General features: G+C 44.2%; 1 protein-coding gene across 5 annotated transcripts in view; it reads right to left on the bottom strand.

Moving 5' to 3' along the window:
- The window catches only part of mafa (v-maf avian musculoaponeurotic fibrosarcoma oncogene homolog a (paralog a)), a 337,038-nt gene extending 310,525 nt beyond the window's left edge, over positions 1-26,513 (bottom strand). For 4 of the 5 annotated variants that reach the window (XM_048606084.1, XM_048606085.1, XM_048606086.1 and 1 more), the window contains exon 1: positions 24,865-26,513. In XM_048606084.1, coding sequence (XP_048462041.1) covers positions 24,865-25,829 — 965 coding nt within the window. In that variant the 5' untranslated portion in view covers positions 25,830-26,513. Of the gene's footprint in view, positions 1-23,530; positions 23,816-24,864 lie in introns of those variants that run through there. The other variant, XM_048606087.1, reaches the window with a different exon arrangement.
- Between the last annotated feature and the right edge of the window lie 479 nt (positions 26,514-26,992).

Here is a 26,992-nt window from a genome sequence, read left to right as displayed (position 1 = left end):
AAAGAAATGCAGGAACAATAGCGATAAAATGGGGAGTGAGGCCAATTAAGCAGCTTTTCAAAGGGCTTGCAATAATGTTAAAATGCGGATTACCTGCCCTATATCTCCAACAATACTTGGGGTTTCTTTCTTGTACCTAATACTTGCCAATTTTACCCATAAGTCCAAAATCATTTTGTTTCAATCGGTTAATTAATTGTTTTAATCCCTCACACTTCATTACAGCGTCTCTGTAATTATCAGAACAGCGAAAATACTACCATTTCGGCCGGTCTTTCTCCGCCTCAGGTAAAAACAAAACCCTTCAAAAACCGAGTGATTTATATATATTTCGCTTGATCTCCACAGAAAACGAAAGAGAGATTGTAGAACGCCTTTGTTGAAACTGCCTACGATGGAATTGCTGGGAGAGCCAACGTTCTTAACATTTCCCAAATGCCCCATCTGGCTGGAGAAGGTAGGGGAAAAGTCACTGAGCTCTCAGCGTTCTTCAAACTCCATCAGTCCCAATATCAGCCTTGCTTTCGAACTGACTGCGCAATCGAATTGTCTGCCAATAAAGCGGCTGGGAGTCAAACATCTCCCTGCCCTGAGAGAGAAAAATAAATAAATCCGAGTTCAGAAATCACTTACCTGTGCAAAACAGAAACCACTTAGATTGAAGTGTTGATTACAAGTTGGGCGAATTTCCAGCAAAAGTTGAGGCGGATCAATGCTTTCCACAATGATCCGCCCTCAGCCTCAGGGGGACACCTCACTCAATAAACTGTTTTCATTACCACCAGATGCATCTCTTTGATAGATAAGTGCGCAAACTTCGGATGCCTTTATAAATGAATTTATTTTTAGTGACATTGTTCTGTGCAATACCCGGGGTGAGATATGCCGGTGTTCTTCATGTCAGGGAGAGGGACAATCTGCAATAGGCCAAAGAAGCAACTTCAAATTCACATCTTTACTTCTGAGGTATACAATGACATTGACCCTCAGGAATGAGAAAGCTGGATAAGGGACAATCTCCAATAAAACCGCAAATTACTTAAAAATTCATGACAACCTTAACAATAAAGCCAAAAATTATCACTGAAGTCTAATCCATAGGACCATAAAATACAGCAGCAGAATTAGGCTATTGAGCCCATCGAGTCTGCTACACCACTGGATCATGGCTGATATGTTGTTTCTCAACCTCCAAACCCCAACCCTATTCTCCTGCCTTCTCCCCATAACAATTGATCCATTATTGTATTCCTTGTGACGACATTAAACTATCCGATTGCAATGTGAACAGAGGGTTTGTTGGATTCCCTTTGGCACATTTGTGTACTGGGCGAATTCGGAATAGATCACTTGAAGGTATCCTCCATTTACCGATACAGATCATCCAGGAAGCAAGAAATTCTGCTTCAACACATTTCGCCAGCTTTCTGTACTGCTTGGGAAATGGTCGGGATCTTTGTCAGTTTCCCACTAACCCCCCCCTCCCCCCCCCCCCCCCCCACAATCCCCGCTATGCATACCAACCCACTGGCTAACTTGGCCGGGAAGGGGCGTGGAGAAAGTAAGTTTCATATCAACTCAACACCAGAATGTGGCTCTCTGATAACTGCTCCAATTACCTTCAGGAGATTCTTCTATTGTTCCGGAGTTGCTGTTGTGCTCTTTGCTCGGACCCTTGTTTCCAATTCCCACCTGATGCAAAAGGCGCCCTGTGACATTGCATTCTGAAAAAGGCTCGCTGGATTCGAAACGTTCATTCTGTTTTCTCTCTTCACAGACGTGCTGAGTTTCTCCAGCAATTTCCCTTTGTGTTCGATTCTGTGACCCTGTCCAGCTGGCCTAGCCTTGGAACGACAACACCCAACTCATACGAAGATGTTGTCCCTGTCCGTGAGAGACTCTTTAGGAAAATAGGTAAATATGACGATACTAAGGTCATAGTCCGAATATAGCTGATGGTTCACCTTATGGTCTGGATATTGTGGGAGGTGAAAGTGGAGGATTTAATTTGGACATTGCACCATTATTGCGCTAGATTCTTATCGTTGTCCCCGTGGAACTCCATTTGACAAAACAAAAACCATCGGTCACCGGGAGCAGAATTATTTTCAGCTACTTCATCTGCAGTCGAAAGCATGCTCAACTTGAAGCCAAAATGGATCCTTTTTGGACGAATAGTTTTAGCCCAACTCAAACGAACTTCCCTTGCTAGTAGCTGGAGCATTTCGCATTAAGCACGCACATCTTAAATTACCAGCAAGAATTCAATCAGCGCTTTGAAGCATAACCTTCAGTGATGACCTGATGCGATGAATCGGCCCACATATATCCGATAGATATTAGACTGTAAGCGCAAGGTCTCTCACTTCAACAAACATACTTCTTCCAGACTGGCTTTCGGTTTCCCTTTTATGGTAATATTATCGCACTCACCTCACACCACTCTACATTTGGTCCGGACAATATCGAAAGTATTTCAGAGATAGTAGGAACTGCAGATGCTGGAGAATCTGAGATAACAAGGTGTAGAGCTGGATGAACACAGCAGGCCAAGCAGCATCAGAGGAGCGGGAACAGAAATTAGGCCATTCGGCCCATTGAGTCTGCTCCGCCATTCAATCATGGCTGATAAGTTCCTCAACCCCATTCTCCCGCTTTCTCCCCGTAATCCTTGATCCCTTTGATAATCAAGAGCAGGTTTATTTGAAATCACAAGCTTCCGTCATCAGGTGAAGGGGCAGCCCGTGGAAAGCTTGTGATTTCAAATAAACCTGTTTGGACGATAACCTGCTGTTGTGTGACTTTTGAGCTCTTCCTCTGACATCCTCGTTGACTTGAATACAGCATCCCATCGTGTTGGTCTCGGGTATTTGGCCCCTAGGCGCTAACAGCTTGTCTTTATTTAGTCTTTTACTTGGGAAGATGAGGCCTCAGGGGTGTTACTGGCTGAGGGCATAAATGCCCCGCCAAAGAAAACAATAAGAGATTTTACGAAGGAGGTCAAAAGCTTCATCAAAAAAAAGGAGCTTAAAGTGGGGAGTGGCACGGGCAGGTTTGGGGAGGGCATTGCAGAAATTAGGACATGAATACAAATGGCGGGGCAAGAGGAAGGAATCAGAACAACGGGGAGTTCAACTGAACGCCCTAACAATAGGGGAGTACTCGCTTTAGTTAAAGCATGCGGTTATGTAGAGTTTTTAAACACAGAAGTGAGAGTCTAAAATCGAAGGAACTTGGGGACGAGGAGATGATCAATCAGGATCAATTGTTCCTTTTATTCAGTTCATAGGATGTGGGCGTCCGTTCAGAGAATGGTGGTGAGCTGCCTTCTTGAACCGCTGCAGTGCAGGTGCTAGAGGTGGACCTATACCATTAGGGAGGGAGTTCCAGGATTTTGACCCAGTGACAGTGATATATTTTCAAACCAGGGTGGTGAGTGGCTTGGAGGGGAACTTGCAGGTGGTGGAACTCCCATTGCCCTTGAACTTCTGTGGGTTTTGAAGATGCTGTCCAAACAGCCTCGCTGAATTCCAAGTTGGTGCAGGGTGAGATAGGCTCCGCAACACTATGGGCTCAATGGCCTCCTTGTCTATCACGAGGGACTCTGGGAGATCAGAGTTTTAATGAGTTAAATTATAATGGGGGAGTGGTGGGGAACGAGAAACCCTAACAAGAAGTTCAGCCTGGGGTTTCAGCGCAAGACATGCTGAAATACAGACAGAATGGAAGGGAGGTGGTAGCGAGACTTTTTTTTGTGATAGATTTTGCGCGAGAGACTCAATTCAGGTTTGGAGTGGGCCGGGCAACAGGAGGTTATTTAAATCGATGGTCAAAACATTGCCCTTCCTCCTTATAGCTAAGCTCGCAGGTATTTTGGAAAATCGCAATATCGATTCTTCCCAGTTTTACTAAGTTCTCTCTGTATTGCCACTGCATCCGTGGGGCCCACTTTCCCGGTTCTTATTCAGTCATTGTTTCCGCTGGTTGCTAACATAGGTTAATATCCCCGGTTGCAGATACAGAATTGGTGGTGGTGGTCTTGGTGGAAAGTCTACTCTTCACCCAATCAACACCCCTGGCCATCTTCCTCCCATCCTGGCTCTGCACTTGCTTAAATAAACAAGGCCCGTTCTGCATTTTTAATATACGGCGTTCAGCCTGAAGCATTTAACTCTGTTCCCCTTTCCAGTCACTGCTCGGACCTGCTGATGGTTTTCTAACATCTTCTGCTTTGATTCTAAATCCTATTGGAGAAAGCCTGTGCCAAATCTGTCCAATTATAGGATGGTTCAAATTGTGTCAATAAGATTGCTAACGTGACAATCTCTTCAATAATAAGGGACAAAAATGTTATTGGAACATGTGTAGGTATCTCACAGCTCGTGGTGTATCTGTCTATTCCCCGATGGCTATCATTCCACAATTCGTTCTAAGTTCTTGATTGTAAGTCATGTGCAGGACAGAACGCGATTGAAAGAATTGGGATTAATTGTTGCTAGCAACCGGACCCACAACAATGATAAGGCAGTAATGGAACTGACCGTGTGCTGTCTCGCTAGCTGGACTGCAGACTGAATGATTGAAGGACCACACGGAAGACTATGACTCTCAATCAATGGTCCAGTCGGTCTAACTCGGCGCTAAGCAAAGGAGCTCAGCTGTCAGTTTAATAACACCGAAATGGATGAGGGCAGAGAGACCCAGGAAACTGGTGTTCAAATATTCTAGATGGGAGAGGGCGGGGGAGGGGTGGTTATTAAACTCGATGGTAGGAAAGATAAATGAAATGCAAGGGTTACAGAATGGATTAAGGGATTACCTGTTAAATCAAATTTATTGTATCCATACATAGATTCTGGTACTGATGACAATTCATCGGCCTAATTGCTGTAACTGGTGTTCTTATTCGGTCAAAGATCGCACTACACCAGGTTATAGTCCAACTGGTTTGTTTGAAGACACAAGCTTTCGGAGTCCCGCCCCTTCTTCAGGCATCAGAAGGAGCAAGACTTCTAAAGCTTGCGTCTTCGAACAAACCTGTTGGACTATAACCTGGTGTCGTGTGATTTTTGACCTTCTCCACCCCAGTCCAACAGCGGTACCTCCACATCATGGTGCTCTTACTGGCTGCGAATGTTATCGGGCACTAATTCAGTATGGGAAATATTGACATTTCGCCTTGACGTAAAACCAATTTGAAGATGGAATTCGGATAATTGTGGCGGTACAGTCTCGATGGGCCAACAGGCATCTTCTGTACCGTATGACTCTATGATTCTAAATAATAGCCGGTGCAGACGTTCTGACGTAAACTGTGGTTATAATTGAGCATCTTGCGAGCAATATTTGTTACAAAGCAAGACATTAGAAGCTTCAAAACTCTAAATCAAGAAATGGTAGCTGTTACCAATGGGTGCTGGTCACTTGCGGACCCCATCTATGGAGTTGCATCGCTTTCATTGGTCTGGCAGTACATTGTGACGCCAAGATTATATCCTTAAACCAATCGTCAGAAAGGGTTTAATTTTGAGCTCAGTTTAGGCTCCTCTAATGCAGTGGCGGTGTCTCCACCTCTGAGCCAGAAGGCCCAGGTTGAGGACCCACCGTTTCCAGAGGTGTGTAATGGCATCTCTGAGCAGGTTCAGTAAAATAGAATATTAATTTCTCAAGAGCTCAGTACTGAACCTTTCAAAAACGGCATTCAAACCAGGGACTGGCTATCTGATGTAATGTTTGCGAGATGAGAACTGTCTTATAAATCGCATCCATGAAACCGAAAGGCACTCAACATATGATATATTTCGCGTTTTCAGTGAAATTCGCTCCCATAAAGATATAAACTGACATTAAATATGATCAGACTAAAAATTCTCATTGCACATTTTGCAGTTGTCCTTCTGGCTATAACGGAAGCAACAAAAACTGCCGTACTGGAGACTTAAATTATAAAAATACATCGAAAGTGCTGGAGATATTCAGCAAGCCTGTCAACATCGATGGAGACAGAAAGGGTTAAGTCTCTGAAGAAGAGTCACACTGGGCTCGAAATATCAACTCTTGTCTCTCCACCACAAATGCTGCCAGACCTGCTAAGTTTCTCCAGCATTTTCGGAGTATGTATTCTTGCAGTACTGAGCAGCTTTTGCTTGCAGTACCGTGTTAACCAGAAGGGCAATTCTGACGAAGAGTCAAACCGGACTTACAACTTTTACTTTTTTTTTCTCTCTCTCCGCAGTTCTATCAGAATGCATACTCAGTGCAATGGGACTTTGATAAAACTGCCCCTTCGGCGATTCCGCAAAAGACCTCGACTCTAAGTAACGCGATGTGTTTACACTACACGGTCTATGTACACCAAAGAAACAGAATGTTAACAGTAAGGCGAAGGTACTGCATTCCCTACTAAAAATGAACGACAGGGTCGCTGTGAATCATAGCCCAATGAGTTATAGATAACCTCATCATACGTTTCTATTGTCAAGCACTTGGCAAGTCTTTTTAAAAATGGGCTCGGGGACTTCACATTGTGTCTCATGCTCAATGTTCTATTGACAACATCTCCCGCCTTCAGTTTCGCCAGGTTAAGTCTGATTTTTACCCATGTTCTGGTCAGCTATCAGAAAGCAAATTCTGCTGTGCCAAGAACCCAAAACCTCACCTGAGCCAAACAGCTAACATAGCGCACGTTCGAAGTGTGTTACTCAATGATTTCGCTCCCACACAGCCCAGGAGAGGCACTTCGGCCAATTGAGTCAGCATGGACAAAACTACACATTTAGTCCCAACACTTCCCAGTAACTGTGACACTTTAAATGCTCAAAACCTTGCCGCAACCAGAAAAATATAAAACCGACATTAACCCTCGGTCTCCCGCTTTCATGTCAATCCACAACGCTCCCATCGCCCTCTCCGCTGCTCCCGTTATGAGTTGGACACACAGCGCACAGACATCGTTAGTAGAGAGATAATTGCATAGCTCTCCCAACTTTCGAAAGGGGGAGAGACAAGAGGCTCATATCTGAATGGCAACTCTTAGCTGAATAGTTAAGGCATCTCATCGGGGAAAAAAAATTGTTGACCGTCAGATACTGATGACCTGTCGTGAGCTTCAAATCATTTCCCTTTAAGTTCGGATTTAGCAAATTGGTTGGAATTATATCAAGAAAGGAAGACCACCCGTCATTAACACACATTCTCCCAAACGAGACATTAAACCAGGCTAGTTACACTCGATAACACCGGGAAGCTCTAACTCGCCCCCATTGGCCGCAGAACGGCTACGTTTAGATCCGATTAAGAATTTTGACCTTGTTGGTTAATTTAACCTGCTGTTTACGCCAGGTTAGTATCGCATTGAGAGCATGTTGCAAATGATCGATGTTACCGCACTGATATTGTATGCATAAGTATTTATCCTGATTATTGCTTTCCTTTAAAAGAAAGTCCCAAAAATATTTCTGAAAAAAAAATCAGTTTTTGAGAAGGGTCACTGGATCCGAAACTTTAACTCTGATATCTTGACGAAGAGTCTTTTAGACTTGAAAATGTTAGCTTGCTTTCTCTCCATGGATGCTGCCTGACCCGCTGTGATTTCCAGCATCTTTTGTTTTCAATACAGATTCCAGCATCTGCAGTAATTTGCTCCTACTCTGATTTCTCTCCACAGATGCTGCCAGACCTGCTGGGTTTTTCTAACAATTTCTGTTTTTGGTTCCCAGAAATATTTAACTGTGTCTTTTGAGGAGCGTTCCATTCAGGAACTTTATATAGCATTTTTTATTTGGTTTGTTTACCAGGTAGCCTGCGCTGTTCTGCCGCTTTGACGGATAGAGTTGCCTTTTGCGAGAGTAACCTTTTATCATGGTCTTCCGTAATCATCAGCCAAGATAGGGTTAAACAGGTAATTTAGTTGTTCTATCTTATATTATCCATAATACTTGCCAAACGTTTGGGTTCGGCTCACAATATTTGCCTTATGTTTTATTTTAGTTTTATTTAGAAACCAATATGATGGGTTTGTGCGTAATTCTCGAGCGTACGTGGAGGCTCAACAAGGAGTGTGGTATGGACGTGGGATGTGGGGGAGGGGGGAGTGGTTTAGGGCTGCTGGGGGGTTGGGGGATGGATGGAGGTGGAGAAGGAGGTTGAGTGAGTTTCACTGTTAGCTCTGACCGAACTGCCAGCTCTGACTGAATTGGTACCTGTAAGTCAAGAGGTTGTGGGTTTACATTTCAATCCAGAGATCGGAGAATAGAATGCAGGCTGAGCCTGTCCGGTCCAGTACCGAAGGCAAACCATTCTGTCAGAGTGGCATTTCCCACCCACCACCCCTCCCCCCAAGCCCGCCCCCCCCCCCCCCCCCCCCCCTTCCCTAAAATCATTATTACATCGAGATATCTGCTTTGTGCTTTGGGATCTTGGTGTGCGCCCGTCGGCTGCAGCGAGCATTTCAGTGGCTGTGAAGTTCTTTGACCCCCTACAGAAACGCACAGGCACACACATAGAAATACACCTCACACATACATACACACACAGGCACACAGATCACACATACATATATAGGCACAAACATCACATGCAATCACACAGGCACGCACTACACACACAGACACACATCACACGCATGCACAGATACACAGACGCACATACAGTCACATACACAAACACAGACACATCACACACACAGAAACACAGAGACACATACGCAGACACACACAGACACATCACACATGCATGAACATTAACACAGAGACACAGTCAGGCACATACACAAACACATACATACCACACACACACACACCCACACACTATCAGCTTTCCCTCTGTAAAGTTGAAAGTTGAAGTGAATTAATTCACTGTAGCTTTCATGGTTTAAAAATCCTACTAACTATCCTGAATTTTTCGGGCCGATATAAGCGGGGGAAGCGAAGGGAGATAAATCGGTCGAAAGAAACAGGAAACTGCTTTTTTACTCATTTCATGCCAGTCACAATAAAAGACCGCTCAGCGCACGATGATCAGCTGCACTCCCACATACACAGCTCTGAAGAACCCTCTTTAATTCCAACCATTCTAACTCTAGAAATCACAGATAAGTTTCATCATCTCCACAATTCTGAGTAATACCATTTCCTTAGTCACAAATGCTTGGTTCCGTCCCCACCCACCTCGCCCTGCCCAGGGATACATTGGAAATTGTACGATTTTTGTTGTTACATCCTCAAGGAGAGAGGTGTGACTGTGTTCACGGCCAACTTTGCGCATTTAACGGAACTTTCCGTACTCGATGAGGAGCACCCGAGCAGTGATGGTAAAAGCCGGTTTGTGCTCTTTTGCCGAGTGCTCTCATCTGACAAACCGGCAAGGAACGTTTCTGCTGATTTTTACAGAAAAAAAAACATGTTTTATCGTCAAAATGCACCTGCGCTTTTGGTGTCTGTGGGAAAGTAAAAACCACTCAGGGATATTGTCAGGAAATTAAAGCCAGGCACATCATGGGGTGGGGGTTGTGGAGGGGTGGGAGCTGAATAGGTTGCGGCTTTTTTCCCTGGAGTGTCGGAGGCTGAGGGGTGACCTTAGGCTTATAAAATTATGAGGTGCATGGATAGGGTAAGTAGACAAGGTCTTTTCACCCGGGTGAGGGCGTCCAAAACTAAAGGGCATAGTTTTAAGGTGAGAGGGGAAACATTTAAATGGGAACTAAGAGGCAACTTTTTTCATGCAGAGGCTGGTGCGTGTATGGAATGAGCTGCCAGAGGAAGAGATGGCGGTGGGTACAATTACAACATTTAAAAGACATGTGGATGGGTACATGAATAGGAAGGGTTTAGAGAGGTATGGGCCAAATGCTGGCAAATGGGACAAGATTTATTTAGGATATCTGGTCGGCATGGGTGAGTTGGATCGAAGGGTTTGTTTCCATGCTGGATTGCTCAACGACCCTATTTTTGACTCTATTTAGCATAAGGGGTTCAAAAACAGAGTTTATTTCAAACGTTTTGCTCACTATTCTCTCTAACCCTGTTGACCATTGTCTGACCAGTTTTACGATCGACCATCCTGAATGTTGCAGTACTGACACAACTTCGAGGAAGCTTGGTCGTGGATATAGCATTATACAAGCCAGTAAATGACTTGGAACAAATCGCAATCTAATACAGTCTCTCCGATACCGACACACATGCACAAATGTAGAAAAAAACACAAATGCAAATAAAACACACAAAAACAGACACGAACATACAAAGCAGGCACAAAATGGTACGCGCATACAAGAACACACGTACACACACAAGAACACAGACATACAAGAATGCAAACACAACAACAAGGACACATATACAAGAATACAAACACACACAAGAACATACACATAGACGCGCACAAACACACGCACAAGAACGCAATCACGTGCGCAAGAACACATATACGGACACATGCAGATACACACATCTAGACCAGGACTAAAGGTACTCAAAAAAAATAACAGATAGACACACATGCAAGCGCAAAAACACCAACAGAAACAGACACAACACAAAGACAAAGACACAAATATAAACTAACAGACACAGACACACAGACACAAAAAGACACCGGCACACTTACACACACATACTAAAACACACACACACGTCCGTTCCCAATCTCACACCGCGATCCCTCGAAACGGTGTCTCTCTTCAGTTTAAATTTTCGTAAGCTTTAAGCTGTCAAATAACTCGAGCGAACTTTGATTTTTTTTTAAAATAAAAAGTACAAAATCATATTTATTTGTTTTGAAGCTACCATAAATGCTCTAAATATTTAGATTCGAGTTACTGATCCATCCCAGTGACTGATGAAGTGTATCCTAATGGCGCTGCTCTGTTGTCACACTCAATGTTAACATGCCCTGGCCTACGCGAAGGTTACAGAATGCGACATAGAATGTCAAATAGGTATGTTTTGCAGGTTTATAATTCTATTTACCCACACTCTATCTTAAATGTACCTTCTCATGTCTCCGCCGCGAACTATCTACACAACTGGATTGAAAATGCTAACGAATGGACCCTAGTTGTGTTTCGATCCATCTGTTTGTAAGTGATTTATTTTCTATCTCTCTCTCTCTCGCACACATACAATCCCTAAATATAATTGAAATAAAACAAAGAACTGCGAATGCTGGAAATCTGAAAACCTAAAAACAAACAGCAACTGCTGAAGAGACGCAGCAGGTCCGACAACAACTGTAGAGATAGAGAAAAAAAAACAGGATTAATATTTCGAGTCCAGTAACCCTACTTCAGAACTGGACTTGAAATGTTAACTCTGCTTTTTCTCCACAGATGCTGCCAAGTCTACTGAGTTTCTCCAGCGATTTCTGTTCTTGATGCCTAAGTATGATTCTTTTGTGTTAACCTGCCTGACCATCTCTTCAAATGCTACTCCATTGGTTGCTTTATATTGCCTATGTGAGGCTACAGAAATATATTAGTCCGTGTACCATTTGAATTTTAATTAGCTTTTTGGGTGCAGTATTTAACTGTGACCTTCAGATGCCCCATTTCTTAATCTGTCCAACCAGTCACGTGTACTTGTTGTACAGTATAAGTACAAGATGCTGCTTCATTCTTGTAGTTACTTCCCCAACACCTGGTCAAGCACCAACTGCATGTGACAAACATCCCGGAAATTTTGGCCTTCCCACAACATCACTGCACGCCGTCCAGCCTAGGGGGCCAGCGAGGGTCACGACTTCATGACTTCAGACTTAGCATAAACAGCAGAGGCTAATTCATCTGAAGTAGGAGAATATTCAGCCCATCGTGCCCGTGACGGCCCTTTGTTGGAGCAGTTCGTTTGGTTCCAATCCCCATAGCCCCGCAAATGTTTCCCATTCTGAGATAACAAGGTGTAGAGCTGGATGAACACAGCAGGCCAAGCAGCATCAGAGGAGCAGGAAGGCTGACGTTTCGGGCCTAGACCCTTGTTGTGGCGCAGTGGTAGTGTCCTTACGTCGAAGAGAGGAGGCCCAGGTTCAGATCCTATCTACTCCATAGGCACGTGATAACATATCGCAGTAGGTTGGTTTTTAGATGATTATATATAGGTGACGCATAAGGCTTATTGTGGTGTAGTGGTAGTGTCCGTACCTCCGAACCAGGAGGCCTGGAATTATGTCCCACCCACTCCAGACGTGTGCCATTAACATCTCAACAACTTGATTAGATACATTGACATACAGGTGCCTTTTGAAAAGCCCTTGATGAATTTGTTTTCGCCAACATTCCTGGCGAAGCGTTTCAGATCAGAGATAACACAGTGTGGAGCTGGATGAACACAGCAGGCCAGGCAGTATCAGAGGAGCAGGAAAGTTGACGCTTCGGGTCGGGACCCTTCTTCAGAAATCAGAGTTCCTCAGCGAGAATGGGCAGGTTTGACCGGAAATGTGTACTATCTGCAATCTAGCGGCAGACAGATCTCCTTCCAAGTTTCACTGGTTCTGTGCGCTGCAAAACAACACGCTGTAGCCATTTGGCTTAGAGACAGGTGGTGTGTGGCTTATCCTGTAGGATTGGAAATGATAACTAATGCTTCTCTCCCCGGCGGATGTGGCAGACCCTGCTGCTGCCTTTCTCCACACTTTCCAGAGTCTTTTTTAATTTGTTTATTTCAGATTTACAGCATTCGCTCTGACTTCAATCCTGCTTTCTCAATCCCTTTCCTCAGTGCCAGCTCGCGGGGTGCCGGGGGAGGATGTGGAAGTGGGGTGGGGGAGGGAGGTGGTGAAAAGAAAGGTTCCAAACGAGCTGGCTAAAATAAGTACATTGGGGGTGAGGGTGCTGGAGGTGGGAATGGTGGGGAGGGGATTGGGTGTGAAAACCCTGTCTAAGCCCCAGAGTTTCATAAACTTCCCTGCCTACTCCTTGTATGACTTAGCTCCTGACTGCAATACTGAAATGAAGTCCTTAACTCAAACGTGTGGGGGCATCCAGGGGCGTCGTGAAAGGCACTATATGAATGTCAGTTCTCTCTTCTTCAGGTTAGGGGTCCGAACCAGCAACAAAAAAAGTGCAGCCTGTCTTTTGTCACACAAATGTGGACTCGTGGTTTTCTTATTAGTTGGAATACGACTTGTGGTTCCCTGTGTAGTTGGAATGCAACTGACAAACTGGTCAATTGGTTTTAACCAACGTGCAAAAGGTCTTCCAACCACAACCCCTACCCCTACCACCCCTTCTTCACCCTGAACCTCGTCTCCCAACCCTTCCCCCTCACCCCTATCAGGTTAATCTTGCGGGACGTACAAAGGTCCCGCCGATTTATCCGCAAGTTTCAATCTGACTGAGGCTGCAAGTGAGGGTGCAACAGTGTTTCCACTCTGGCAGCACCTGTCATCTCCGTTTGTTCTGGTAAGCCGGGGTGATGCGACAGTTCTCGGATTTGTTGACCGACCCGGCTCCCCCTCCCTTCTCCCAGTTTCTGATCTCAGAGGCTCGAAACCCACGCTGTGTGTCGCCTGTTGCGGCCGCCGCTGTGGGTGGGGTGACATTTGAAAGCATGTAGTTCGATCGCATTGTTCTCTTCACACTGCAGAACAATCCCCTTTGTGCTAGAACGAACGCGTTAATTTTTTTTTGTTATTGTGTGTTGCCCTTCATTGAATGCCTTGGCGGTTACTGAGTGTGTTTTTTTACTCTCTGGTTTTGTTGCTTTCCAGTCAAATGTTCTAACTGGGGATTTGACACGTACTCTGTTGCAGTAGGGTTTACACTTCAAGGCACAGAAAGGAGAGAGAGAGAAAGAAAAACAGCGGTCTGCTGTTTGGTTTCTATCGTGAAGTCGTCCTCCACTTCCTGCACAAGAGGGGGGGTTGGAGAAGGGACCCAACATTTCCGAAAATTAAACTTCTAACGCGTAGGGACCCAGATTTATTCAAATATCCAATGGAAAGCTGTAGACTAACTAGAATATCAACTCCTGGTGACTAGTAATTATAGGTGCATACTTCCCCACTTTTTACTTACAACTGCCTGGAAATTGTGCATATGAAAGGTCGGTGGGGGCTGGGGGGGGTTGCGGGTTTGTGGTGTTGTGAGAAGTAAGCAAAAGCGAATTAAAATGCAAGTGTAAAAGAAGAAAGGGACAGATAAATCAATAAAATCAAACGAAAGGGGCCACGATTGTAGAGTTAAATGTAGGTATCTTAGATTAGAGTCTCAGAGATGTACAGCACAGAAACACCCCCTTCGGTCCAACTCGTCCATGCCGACTAAATATCTTATAAGAATCTCGTCCCATTTGCCAGCATTTCCCTCTAAACCCTTCCTATTCATATACCCATCCAGATGCCTTATCAATGTTGTAATTGTACCAGCCTCCACTACTTCCTCTGGCAGCTCATTCCATACACACACCACCCTCTGCCCCTTAGGTCCCTTTTCAATCTTTCTCCTCTCACATTAAGCTTATGGCCTCTAGGTTAACTCCCCTAACCTCGGGGAAAGACCTTGGCTATTTACCCTATCCATACCCCTGTTGATTTTATAAACTTCTATAAGGTCACCCTTCAGCCTCCGATACTCCAGATTAGAACATGCCAACTCGTTCTGAAGTCCAGTAAGTGTGGAGTTCTCACTAATTATATTTACCTTTTAGAGAACATTTTTAGTACTTCAATGCCAGTGTTAATGTCCATCCTTATTTGTCCTTGAGAAGATGGTTGGGAGTCACCTACTTGGCTAATTGCAAACTATCTGGTGCAGTCACATTAAATGGTGGCAGTCCAATAGTTTTAATTTGACCCAGTAACGAAGACACTGTTCCCAAGTTGGGATGGTGTGTGCGCGCGAATCGTAAATTACTCGTTAGTTCTTACTGTGTTTTAGTTCTGGCCTGTGAATGCAGTTCGGGTAGTCATCCGACCCATCAGGACTGCTATTTCTGCGATACGGAGCAAGCAAACTGCAGTAAATCGAGGTAGTATGGTCCATTCACAGCTTTGAGGGATATGTTTGCCGAAGTGACAGACGGACACAAGCATACTGCACCAATATCACAATGGAACTGGTGCTAAGCAATTGTCATTGACATGTCGACAGTAGTCTTTGAGCACATAAAGGTGACTCTGACTGCCCCTATTTCTCTCGTTCGCAGTGCCGATTTCTACAATCTTTTAGAAACACCAGGAGCAACTTTTAAAACAATGAGAATTGTGTACCCTGTACTTGAATACAACTCGAGCAGATTGTTTGGACCGTTTTGCTTCCTGGAGAGACTGAGATTTGATTAACTTTTTTCCCCCCTTTATTCCCTCTCCGGATGAGGGTGTCGCGGATCGGACAGCATTTATTGCCCATCTCTAATTGAAGTGGGTCTGGAGTCACATGTCGGCAGTTTCCTTCCCTAAAGGACATTAGTGAACCAGATGGGTTTTTCCTCGACAATCGGTATCATCAGATTCTGAATTCCAAATATTTTGTTGAATTTTATTCCACCATGGTGGGGTTCGATCCCGGGTCTGCGGAACGTTGTCTGGGTCTCTGGATTAACAGTGCAGCGACAATATCACTAGGCCATTGACTCCCCTACAACTAAGGGCAGGAGAGAGTAGGAACCGGTTAGATAGAATTCTTATAATGTGGAATCAGGCCATTCGGCCCACCAAGTCCACATCGCCCCTCCGCAGAGCGTCCCAGCCAGACCCATTCCCCTACCCTTTCCCTGTAACAAGGCATTTCCCACCCCTGGCCACTACAGACAATTTAGCATGGCCAATCCACCTAACCTGCACATGTTTGTGACTGTGGGAGGAAACCGATGCACCCGGAGGAAAACCACGCAGACACGGGGAAAAGTGCAAACTCCATATAGACAGTCGCCTGAGGGTGGAATTGAACCCGGGTCCCTGGCGCTGTGAGGCAGCCGTGCTAACCACTGAGCCACATTACCACCCATACGGTCGATGTACGGTCACGTGTAAGGATGTGAGGATTTATCTGCAAAAGACTGATGGGCCATTTATGTAATTTCGAAAGGAGGCCAAATAATGTTGGAATTAATCTCAAACATGTTTAGAATTTGGGAAGAAAAAAAAATGACTCGGTACGACGAAAGGTTCCCTCCTTTTTCTTTCATCCTTGCATTCTTACTTTGAAGTCACTTGAGGACTTTAGCTTGATTTTATCAATCGAAAGCTACAGTACCTCATTGTTTAGCATCCTCTCATTCACTAAAAGAACCATTAACACCTGAACTTCCTACCCTTGTGTTTTATTTGGTGTGCTCCAGGGGGATAGACTCCTTCTGTCTTTGTGAAGAAAGGCCAAATGCAGGACTTTGTACACAAAACGTCCCCAAGTGCAGTTTGTATCGCTCTGCAATGAAATGAATCTTTTGCAACTATCACAGAAATTGACATGTGATCCAGTGGACCTTAACTTTTAAGGCAGAAAATGAAGTTAAAGCAAGATCAACCAATGAAACCAGTTTAAAGAAACGAATACAGGTCCAACTCCACACTCCGGAACTCCAGGAGGAAACAGGCCCTGCTTAAAATGTGTATATTTTAAAGATTGATTTGGATCAACGGGCGGACTCTTAAATCCAACTTCTGTTAACTTTGTTGAAGTGTTGGCGATCTGTTACCATTCACCAGCTGTTCGAATTGAATGTTTAGCGAAAAAAGTACCCGAGAAGATTGTCCGAATGCTATCATTTCATGGCGAGGTGAATGGTAATAAATTTCACCAGCACTGCCACCGGAGGTCAGCCCAGTGGAGGGAGAAACGCATCCCACCTAGCCCACTCCTTGAGCTACAGAATATTCTGTTGCTCGTTGTCATTTAAGAACACACAGTTTGTTTTCCTACTCCTGCTTTCTTTAAAAAAGGAATAAATCTTTAATGTTTTGATCTTGGATGGGTGTCATCCATAGTAACAATAGTCATGGCACCTATCTTGTTTTCGGCAATGAACATGTGGAACCAGAAATAGATTTGTATTTATGTAGAGCCTTTCCTACACCCAAGATGCCCCAAGTCTCTCCCCCTACCCGACTTCACTCATGGAGTGTGGGGATCACTGGCTAGGGCAATGTTTATTGCCCATTCCCAATTGCCCTTGAGAAGGTGGCTGGTGAGCTGCCTTCTCGAACTGCTGCAGATGGACCCAGAAATGAAACGCGGTAGAATCTGATGATCAGCTGAGGACAATTTCCACACGAAAAGTGTCTTTGTGAAGTGCCAGGCACAACATTGAACTTTCCAGCCTGGTGCATTTTCATGTCACTTATTATTTAGTCAAGGTGTTCACTGACTGACCGAATGTAACTTTTTTTTAAAAAAAGGTGTTCTTCTCGGTGAAGCGGTGCCTACGAGATGTGACTGAATATTATGTAACACAACCGAACACAATCGATGGATGTAAGAATAGCAATTAATGATGACCGTATGCTTCGCCTGGGCTGATGTACATCAGGAATTAGGTTACTCCGCGTTAACCTTGAAAAGGTTCCACTCAGCAATGAGGAAAGTTCATTCTGTACCGAGCCTGCATTGTGAACTTTTGGCTTGTAAGCACCCCCACCACAGATTATTGCTCACTTGATGACTCGCAATCTTGTGTTTTCAATGAATAATTGTAAAGTGAGTGCCTTTAACTTAGAGGCAGACCATGTAGCCGGGCATGAGCACCGTTTTCGAAGCACAAAAGGTAAGCTGAATCAGGTTGACAGTCCTAGGCGGCAGGAAGTGTGACCGGCTGAGGCAGTGCATGTTCAGAAACGTGCAAGTGCAGAAAGCAGAAAAAAAGAACTTCCCCCTAATCACCCCCCTCTAAAGACAAAATGTATTTTGCAATAATTGACTCCAGATTGGACGCCTTGGGATGTGGAGAGTGTCCATTCCCAGTAGAATTTAGCCAAATGTACACCTCCATCCATTGTGTGTTTTAAATGTTCTGCTTTCTTTTGTTTTTTTTTTATTTATGTGTCGAACTCGAGCCTGGAAGTAATAAAGAGAGTTATTGGTTTTGGCGAGGGTATAGCTGCGCGTGCTTTGAATAACCCTCTTCCCAAGTTAGTGGAAAAGAGGGCCCTAGTCAGCAGTCTTGTGCTGGCCAAGACTGAACGCCACATTGAATTCCCTGACGCCTGGAGGCTGGGGACAGGAGTGAGAAATGCTCCGAGGTTTGGTCCAATCGTACGCCACCAGGTACATTGGTTCATAGGTGCTACAGATTTCCATGACGTCTCACTTTTTGAAAAAAAATCTTCAAACATAGCTTTCTGAAAAGACAGTGAAAGGTGAGACGTTTTTTTATGGGGCGTTCGCAAGTTTGCAAATCTTAATTCGTGATCTGTAACCTCAAATCGGCCCACAATGACACATCCCTAATAAACTCGATACGATTCATGAATGGCATTCCCCATTCACTTCCACCAAAGGAATTCAGTATGCAGACAGATCTGAGGTTCTGTGTCTGTATGCATTCAATGAGGTACCCTTTCTTTCATAATGGACTCAAAAAACGTCCCAACACGCACACACACACCTTTCAACAGTCCCGGATGCACACGCTGTTGGACTGTAAAGTCGATTTAAAAAGAGAGACAGAGAGAAAAAAATAGTTGAGGTATCAATAATTTGTGGCAAGGTATGTTAGCTGCAGAATCATATTGAATATCCAGTGTGTGCAACCTCACAGGATGTTTTAAGCAAATTAGTTCTGCTTCCTTGCAGAACCAGGATCATCCCATTCCCTTCAACTTGACAAAAGCCGCCCCAGCATAAGGCAGCTATGCAGCATTGGAAAGGAGTAAGTGAGAGGTGAGGCGGGGATGGAAAACAGAGAAAGAGCTAATCTCCCGGGCTGCTGTTTTCGCTCTTCCGCATTGTGACAAAATAATTAATTTATGTTGCTTTTTGGGACAATACTTTAGTAATGGTCGAGTTCAGAGGGTTTTTTCCTTGCGAGGTAGCTCGGCGTTTGTGTGTTACATTTTGCTCCATCGACGACTCTATCTTCACATATAGCACAGCTAGAGATTGTAACTATTACAATTGGGGCGAGATCTTATAGATTGAGCTTTTAGAATTATTGCTCATTATCTGCCATTAGTAATGCTTTTGATAGCAAGTTAATTCGCACAACTGCCCCTACGTGTTCAATCCAAACTTGTTCTATTCGCATGGTTGCGAACGGTTAAAGAAAAATCCAGAACCAAGTTCAAGGTCCAACATTAACCCTTCCATTTTTAGCGATCTGTTGTAGCTTAAATTTACTTACCCTTTTTAAAGCATGGGCTATTTTGGGAATGCATTTTCAGACACTTGTCAATTGCGCAGGCATTCCGAAAAATAAAGTGACATTCAAGAATATTGTAACATATGCACACAAACAAGACACTAGCAAGAAATATTGTCAGCCTATTACTGATGTCTCCGCAATGATGTAAATGCATGCAGTTTAAATACACACTTGTAATCTATTCCACCAGCAATCTTCAACTCATTTCTCACATGTTTTCTACAGATTTTCAAGTCAGTTGCACATTCACTCAGAAGTGCCTTCGTCCTCTTGTTCCACTTTTCTTACGTTGTTTTAAAGCGGCTGTTGAGACCAAGTTAGATGCTCTGCAATAACCTCCCGCTACCCACTCCCCATCCCTCTCCCCGCCTCCAACCCTAAGCCTCTTACAACCCAGAACGTGCTGTTCTCAAAATCATTTTTTTACAACAGAGAGGAGATAATGAGAAATATGGAGCGGGACTAAGTCATTAGCAAGTGGGTTAGTGAAAGAAAGAGAAAATAAATACACATTTTTCTTTGCAAGCCATGTCAATTGTAATGAAAATATTAAAATGAGCTGAACATAAGAAACAGGATGCTACACTTTCATTCGCTGTGCGTCATAAAAGAGAAAACAATGATCTTTTCTTTAAAGCAGCGGGATGTTATGCTTTGGAATGCGCTACCTGAAAGGGCGATGGAAGCAATGTCAATAGTGACTTTTAGACGGGACATGGATATCTGGGTTAAAGAGGAAGAAAAGGATATAGCTATTAGGGAAAAGGAAATGGCTGTCGCTTTCTAAGAACCAGCAACAGCATGTCAACTGCGGGGATAATAAAAAATACGGAAAAAAAAACAAACACGGTGGGCTTCATTAAACTGAATTCCATCTGTCTACTTGTATTTTATTCTTTCACAGGATGGCATTTATCGCCCATCCTTCAGTGCCCTTGAGAAGACGGTGCCATCTTGAACTACTGCGGTCCTTGGGATGTAGGTACACACAGCGCTGCTGGGAACGGAACTCTGATACTGGATCCATGTATTGCTGCCCATACATAAGTTACACATACCTACTCTATGTACAGTACCAGCCATAGGATTCGAGTACGTGCGACAGACACAGAGAGAAATGTGAATTTATGTGTTGGATTGTGCACATGCCAAAAATCCGGAGGAAGAAGTGCACCAACTGAGGCGAAGCATGTGAAAGGCAAAGCTGGTCTGAGAGAAAGTAGGTGTGCATGTGCGAGCGAAAGGGAGAGAGAGATTGGCAGGAGGACTGTGTATGTGAGAGAAAGTCAGAAAGTGCGTGTGCGTTTACGAGAGGAACAACCGAAAGGTTGAACTGTAAGGCTCTCTCTGACACTTGTGCTTCTCCACGCAGTTTCACTGTTCGCTGCACTTTAACAGCCTAAAGCTGGGAGCTCTCAGATTTCAGTCACATCACGCCTCCTTCACTTTTAACCAAAAGCTCAGCCGTTTTACTCTCCCCCTGCCTTATCCCTGATGGAAATCAAAGCTCCACTGAAAGGACAGAGTCACTGCCTTAGCAAAACAAAAAAAATCTCGACAATCCTGTGTAACGAATAACTGAACAATGCCCCTAATTCACCTCGATTAATCTGCACACTCAAATACCACCAAGCCGAACACGTGGGACTGAAATAATCTCCAGAGTCTTATTTTCTGTTGCACTTTTCTTTAAAATCCCCCTCTCTCTTAAGGTTTGACATTTGCAGGGTGCTGGAATGTCTAAAGGGAAACTCTGTGTGAAGTATGTGTAGCGCCAGAACAGCGATTGGTCCCTACACTTCTGAAGAAGTATGTCCCTTGCAAGTTGCCCGTGCCCAGCTACAGAAATGTAGCGGGTCAAATACGGGATTAAAAATAGAGAGTAACTCATCTGGGGTCAATTGATTACAACAGATTTCAAAAGATTCTGTCGCGTATCCGTGAGTGGCACTAGTTGCAAGATTAAATGGGTGGCATAACAAAAACTCTCATTCCTGATATTGAAGGAAGCGGGGGACAGGACCGCTGTGTGTTAGTTTCCCACCGCCACTCCCCGAGCCCCAGTCAACCCCTCTCTCGTGTCTGCCCCGTCTGGAAGACTTTATCGCTATTGCGCGCTGGCTGCTCGCTTTTTGTTGAAATGGCTGGTCTTCTGACAGTCATGCAAAACATCATTTCCTATCGTGGATGTTATAGCCAGACATCACACGACACATCTGATCAGGGGTTACGTATTGTTTCACATCAATAAGCTTTCATGATTCAAAACGTGACAGGCCCCCAAACCCTGGTGACAAACAGACAACGCACATTTGTGAACGGGTCAAACTAGGCCGGGTTGTAAAAACATACGCCAGTGAGCCCTTTGAAGTTGTGCATCACTCCAAACTCGAGCTATCACAACACACTGTCGACGATTTACAAAATGAATCGTCAAAACCGAGCAAGCCAGTGCCTCATTTATTAGAATACCCTTTCTACGCTAGGTCCAGGGATTTTCTGCTATAAGATTGGTGCAGCGGACCCCAACGAGTTAAACTGCTTTTCATTTTGAATTAGAGGGCCTGATTGATATATTTGTCTCGATTTAACCTTTACCACCCTTTAACCTGAAACGATTGTGTTTGCAATTGGTGACCTTCCGAACGATCGATAGCGGCCTGTTATGCAAAGGGAGATCGTATCAACCTGGTCTTAACTGAACAAAACTGAATGGCGTTTTCTTTTTGACTATTTATTTCTTCCTCGCAGTAACGTTTCACAGATATATCCCACTAATGATTTGTGAGAACATTCAAAGGACATTTTCCTCTATTATCACTGTAATATTCGGCCTCCTAAACACTGGATATGTCCAATAATTGGTTGAAGATAGTCGCTTAGCTCTGGTACGTTTTCAGTGTAGAAGATGACTAGAGATTACAAAGCTTGTGCTCAGCGGTCTGACAGATGATCATTAAGGATCATATATTAAAATATATTATTGCTTAGGGCTTATAGTGCAAAATGAATATTAATCGAGATAACAACTGATGTAAAACTAAGTTTAATGTGTCTGCTCTCCTACTTTTGTCAATGATCATTTTCCTGAAAATTCACAAAAGGGAGCCTGGATTTATTTCTGCCTTTGATATTTTAAACTGCGCTTTCTAACAGATCCGATTATTTGTATTTGGATCTTTGGGGTGGAAATAAAAAGAATGACTTCAGAAGAATTGTTAGAATGCTATTGCGCCCCGTTGGCAGTTCAGAATGAACACAGTCCTGTTGGACCCTGTAATGACGAGGAATTTCTTCTCTAGAAATGCACACATGTGTAACAGCAAATTTCTTCAACAGTAGAAAAAAAGGTTTTCCCAGTTAATTAGCCAACAGTATTTTTAAAACATATTTTTTGTGAAATTACAGCTAAAAAACCCCACAAAGGGTTGCTATTTTGAATCATCTAGACTTATCACTAAGAACTGGTGTTTTGCCCATACGTTCAACTCTTGAGCAAATAGAATGTTGGCATTCAAATTAATACTGTGGATGAAAATAGACGCGATAGGTCAGTGACTGAGAAACTTTGATCTGGCGGATTGCTGAACGCATTACACAGCGAGCCGGGTGTGAAGCCTGTAAAATATAATGTCCTCAATAACAGCCGCAGTAACCATTTTCAGGTGCTTCGCAAGTTTTAATCTATCTACAAAACCCAGCAACTACGCATATGTTTCCAACGCCCCCCTCCCTCCCAGCATTACACGTGTTAAAAAAATCAACAACATTTTATAAAATATGTTGAAGGAAATAGGGCGGAGAATTGGAAGACAACACACGTGAGTTAAAATCACATGTGGCTAGCCAAGAATTCCGGATAATTTTTGAGAGCTTTGCACAACTTGAAGTTTAAAAAAAAGTATTAAACTCCTGTCAGATTTCAAAATTTATTACGGCTCGTCTTTGTTAAATTTGAACTGAAACACACACTCAGGCACAGAGGAAGCCTTCCTAGAAAATGAGATTTCTAACAAATATCAAACAAAATATCACCAACACCTTAGATGAATCTTGTAAAAACTGATTCGGGTATGTTGGCTATCTAAAAATGTTGATTCTAAAAATTGTGTAAAACAGCAAAACTTCTGATCATTTTGCACTGTGCAGGCAGTGGTCATATTTTCCATGCATAATTGTTTTTAAAATGCATTAAAGTTCTAAACATGTATTTTTTGCATTTTATTTTCATTTGCTTACTATAATGTATATCATATATAAAACACGTTTCATTTTATTTCAATTCAGTCTCAGTATTTCACGCACAGGGGAAGAGATTATACAGCGCCATGAAAATGTAATTTTCCAACACTTCACACACAGGCACACACGCATACACACACATTCAGAGATTAAAGACGGGCTCCTCCCCTTTAATAAGACTTTGCTTTGGAAATGCAGTCTGATGAGAAAAGTAAAGGGCCACTCATCGTTCACCTTCCGCTTTCCAACATGCAAAACGCAACTGCAAAAATCTCGACCTCCTGCAATTAATAAAAAAGTGTATCTATTTTCAGTCGGAGACCATTGCAGCACCGTCCTGTAAATTAATTCCTGGATGTTTCCCGACCAATTATCCACAAAAGCAAGTAAAGTGAATTTTTAAACAAACTCCTTACCTTAGTGCATTCGATTTTATATAGACTGGGGAGTAACATAATCTACATTGACCTTCCCCTTTATAATCTACACAACACGCCTTAACTTCGCAGCTACAGCCGGCAGGGATACTATACAGAGCCTTCCTTTTCTACAAATATACTATAAAAGTGTAATTAAATTAGATTGCATCCAACACACGCACACAAACAAACACGCACACATTGAGAACTCATTGATGTATTCACTTGCACGGAGAGTTACACAGTTAGCCCAAAACGCATGGAAAGTGTTTAGCCCAATGTTTAATAAATTTATATACTGTTTTGCGAATCAACACACCACTTTATGTATAGAATGTCCCAAACATTACGCAGTAATTGTTTTTTTTCCCTTAGCCACAGTCCCAGTCTTTGTTATACAGCAATCCAGTCTGTCATTTTGCCTTTTTTTGCAGGAGTTCACACAAAATGAAAGAGTTGATGTTTTTTCAAAGGCCCGAACTAAAGTTAAAGTAACTCCCCCCTTGCGGATGCAAAACTTTTTTCTCAGGGATGCGTTGGATGAAGGATGCCATTTCCTTTCATTTTTTTTGGGGGGGGGGCATCCGAGTCAAATAAAAAGAGTAAAAGTAAAAGTCACGAATATAATTTCTTGCCATGCCATAAGTGATTTCTTTTTTTTAAAAAAAAATCCATTTTCAACAAACTAATTAAATCCATACATGTCCAGCATGCAGGTTTGATAATAATATAGTCCTTTCACTTAAAAAAAACACAAAAATGATATAGCAAGCATATAATGCATGAGATGACAGGGTTGGGGGGAGGGAGAAACGCCAGTTTTTTTTAAAAGAGTTTTTTAAAAAGTTTTTTTATGGGGGGGGGGGTGTGGGGTGGTCTGAGGGTGAGGCACAGCAAATCCACAAACTCACATGAAGAATTCCGGAGATGAAGGATTGTCACTGGACGATCCCGTTTCTCTGAAGCCGCTGGTCACCAGTTTCTCGTACTTCTCCTTGTAGGCGTCCCTCTCCCGCACCAGCCTGCTGATCTCCTGTTTTAAGTGTTCGACCTGCTGCTGGAGCTGCGACTTCTCGCGTTCCAGCATGTGCCTCTGCTGCACCCGCTTGAAGCGGCAGGACTGAGCGTAGCCGCGGTTCTTCAGGGTCCGCCGCTTCTGCTTCAGCCGGATCACCTCCTCCTTGCTGACGCCCCGGAGCTGCCGGTTCAGCTCCCTCACCGACATGGTGACCAGCTGGTCATCCGAGAAGCGGTCATCGCCGGCCCGCAGGTGCGGGTGCATGCCTCCGGTGCTCGCTCCGGCATTGCCCACGGCAGTGCCCACTCCTCCTCCTGCCGCTGGGTGCTGGTGCCCCTGGTGGTGGTGGTGGTGATGATGATGGTGGTGATGAGCCACCACAGCGCCGGCTGGAGACATCTCATCGCCGGCCAAGCCCGCTCCAGCCGCCGGGGCATACTGCTGTTGCTGTTGCTGCTGTTGCTGTTGGCTTCGGTAACTCTCGAAGCCGGCTTGCATCTGCTGATGGGCGCTGCTGATCAGGGCCTCCACCGCATCCTCCGGCGTAAAGCCCAGGGCGTCCGGGTTCAGCTGCTGGTAGTTGGTCATCCAGTAAAAGTCTTCCAGATGCGCCGCCTTCTGCTCTCCGGGGCTCGGGGCGCTGAAGCTGGGAGACGGAGGCACCGAACTGCACGGGGTGCTCATTGGCGTAGAAGACAGCGAGCCCCCGATGCGGTTGCAGTGACTGCCCGGATTGCCTTCCGAGTCCACCGGCTCCTTTTTGACTTCGAATTTCATCAGATCGAAGTCATTAACATATTCCATCGCAAGGGGACTGTTGGGTAGGTCGGCGTTGCTGATTGCCAACTCGGATGCCATCGCTTTGTTGCAGTTGGTATGAAGATGCCCACTTCTCCAAACGCCAGGACAAACGCCAGCGATTGCAGCAATCAGACTGTTCTGAGCAGACGGGGAGAGAGCCAGTTTGAATCCTTTTTTGTTGTCTTTTTTTGCTGGTGGTTGGTTGGATTTTCTCTCTCTCTCCCTCTCTATTAGGATTTAGGAAGACTTTGCCACACTTCGGCGATTTTTTGTTTGCAAAATGAAGAGGTTAGGACTGCTCCAGTTCCAATCTGTTACAGTGCAGAATCATCGGTGAAAAAACGATCTTTTCCCCTCTCTTTTAAGTCTGAGCTTCATGGACTCTGCGCAGCCGGTCTGATTGTTGCTTCTCTCTTACTCTCTCTCTCCCTCTCTCTCTCTCTCCCTCTCTCACTCACTCTGCTTCATCGTGGCCGCTCTGTATTTTTTTGTAGGTGGCTGTTGCTTACACTCACAGTCTATGTGATGGAGGTAAGACTGTGAGCGAACAGGGACGGGGAGGTGTGAGATAGATAGGTAAAAGACACACACACACACACACACACACAGAGAGAGAGAAACAGATTAAAAATAATATTGCGATGGTTTACTGCTTTGGAGGGGGAGGGGGTGGGGTTGGGGTTGGGATAAAATAAAATCAGGCGAAGCCCCCAGCGCGAGTTGCGATTTTAGCTGCAGGACGGGAATCGCCGACTCTCTGTTTAAAAGCATCGCCCCTTTTATAGAGGACCCGACGTCAGATTTCAAATGGGAAGTTGACTAACGCGAGTCAGCCAATGGGCTGGCGTCCCAGCTTGTCTGCTTAGCATAAAGAGGGAGCCGGGCAAAAAAACTTTTAAAACTGTCAATCACAAAGCCTGCATCAGCTGACTGTCAGCTGGCGGCAGACAGAGAGAGAGAGAAAGTTTTGTCACTCTAAGGGGCTTGGCGAGGTAACCAAAAGCAAACAAAATTGTGGAACAGAGTCTGAGAGGAATAAATCTGAGTGTGTATTTTGGAGTAGGTGTGTGTGCGTGTGTGTGAATTCTGTACCTAAACTGTCATGAGCTATTAAACCTGTGAAATGTTGCTCCTTTGGTAAAATGGCTGTGGAGATCTCTGGTTTCGGAATAACCCCACATAGTCCGGTGGTTGTGCAGTATCCGGCTGCCATTTCTATC

The sequence above is a fragment of the Rhincodon typus genome, chromosome 15 (genome assembly GCF_021869965.1).
Source record: "Rhincodon typus isolate 14 chromosome 15, sRhiTyp1.1, whole genome shotgun sequence".
NCBI lineage: Eukaryota > Metazoa > Chordata > Chondrichthyes > Orectolobiformes > Rhincodontidae > Rhincodon > Rhincodon typus.
The sequence above is the reverse complement of the archived record's forward strand: the minus strand, read 5'-3'. Positions and strand labels throughout refer to the sequence as shown.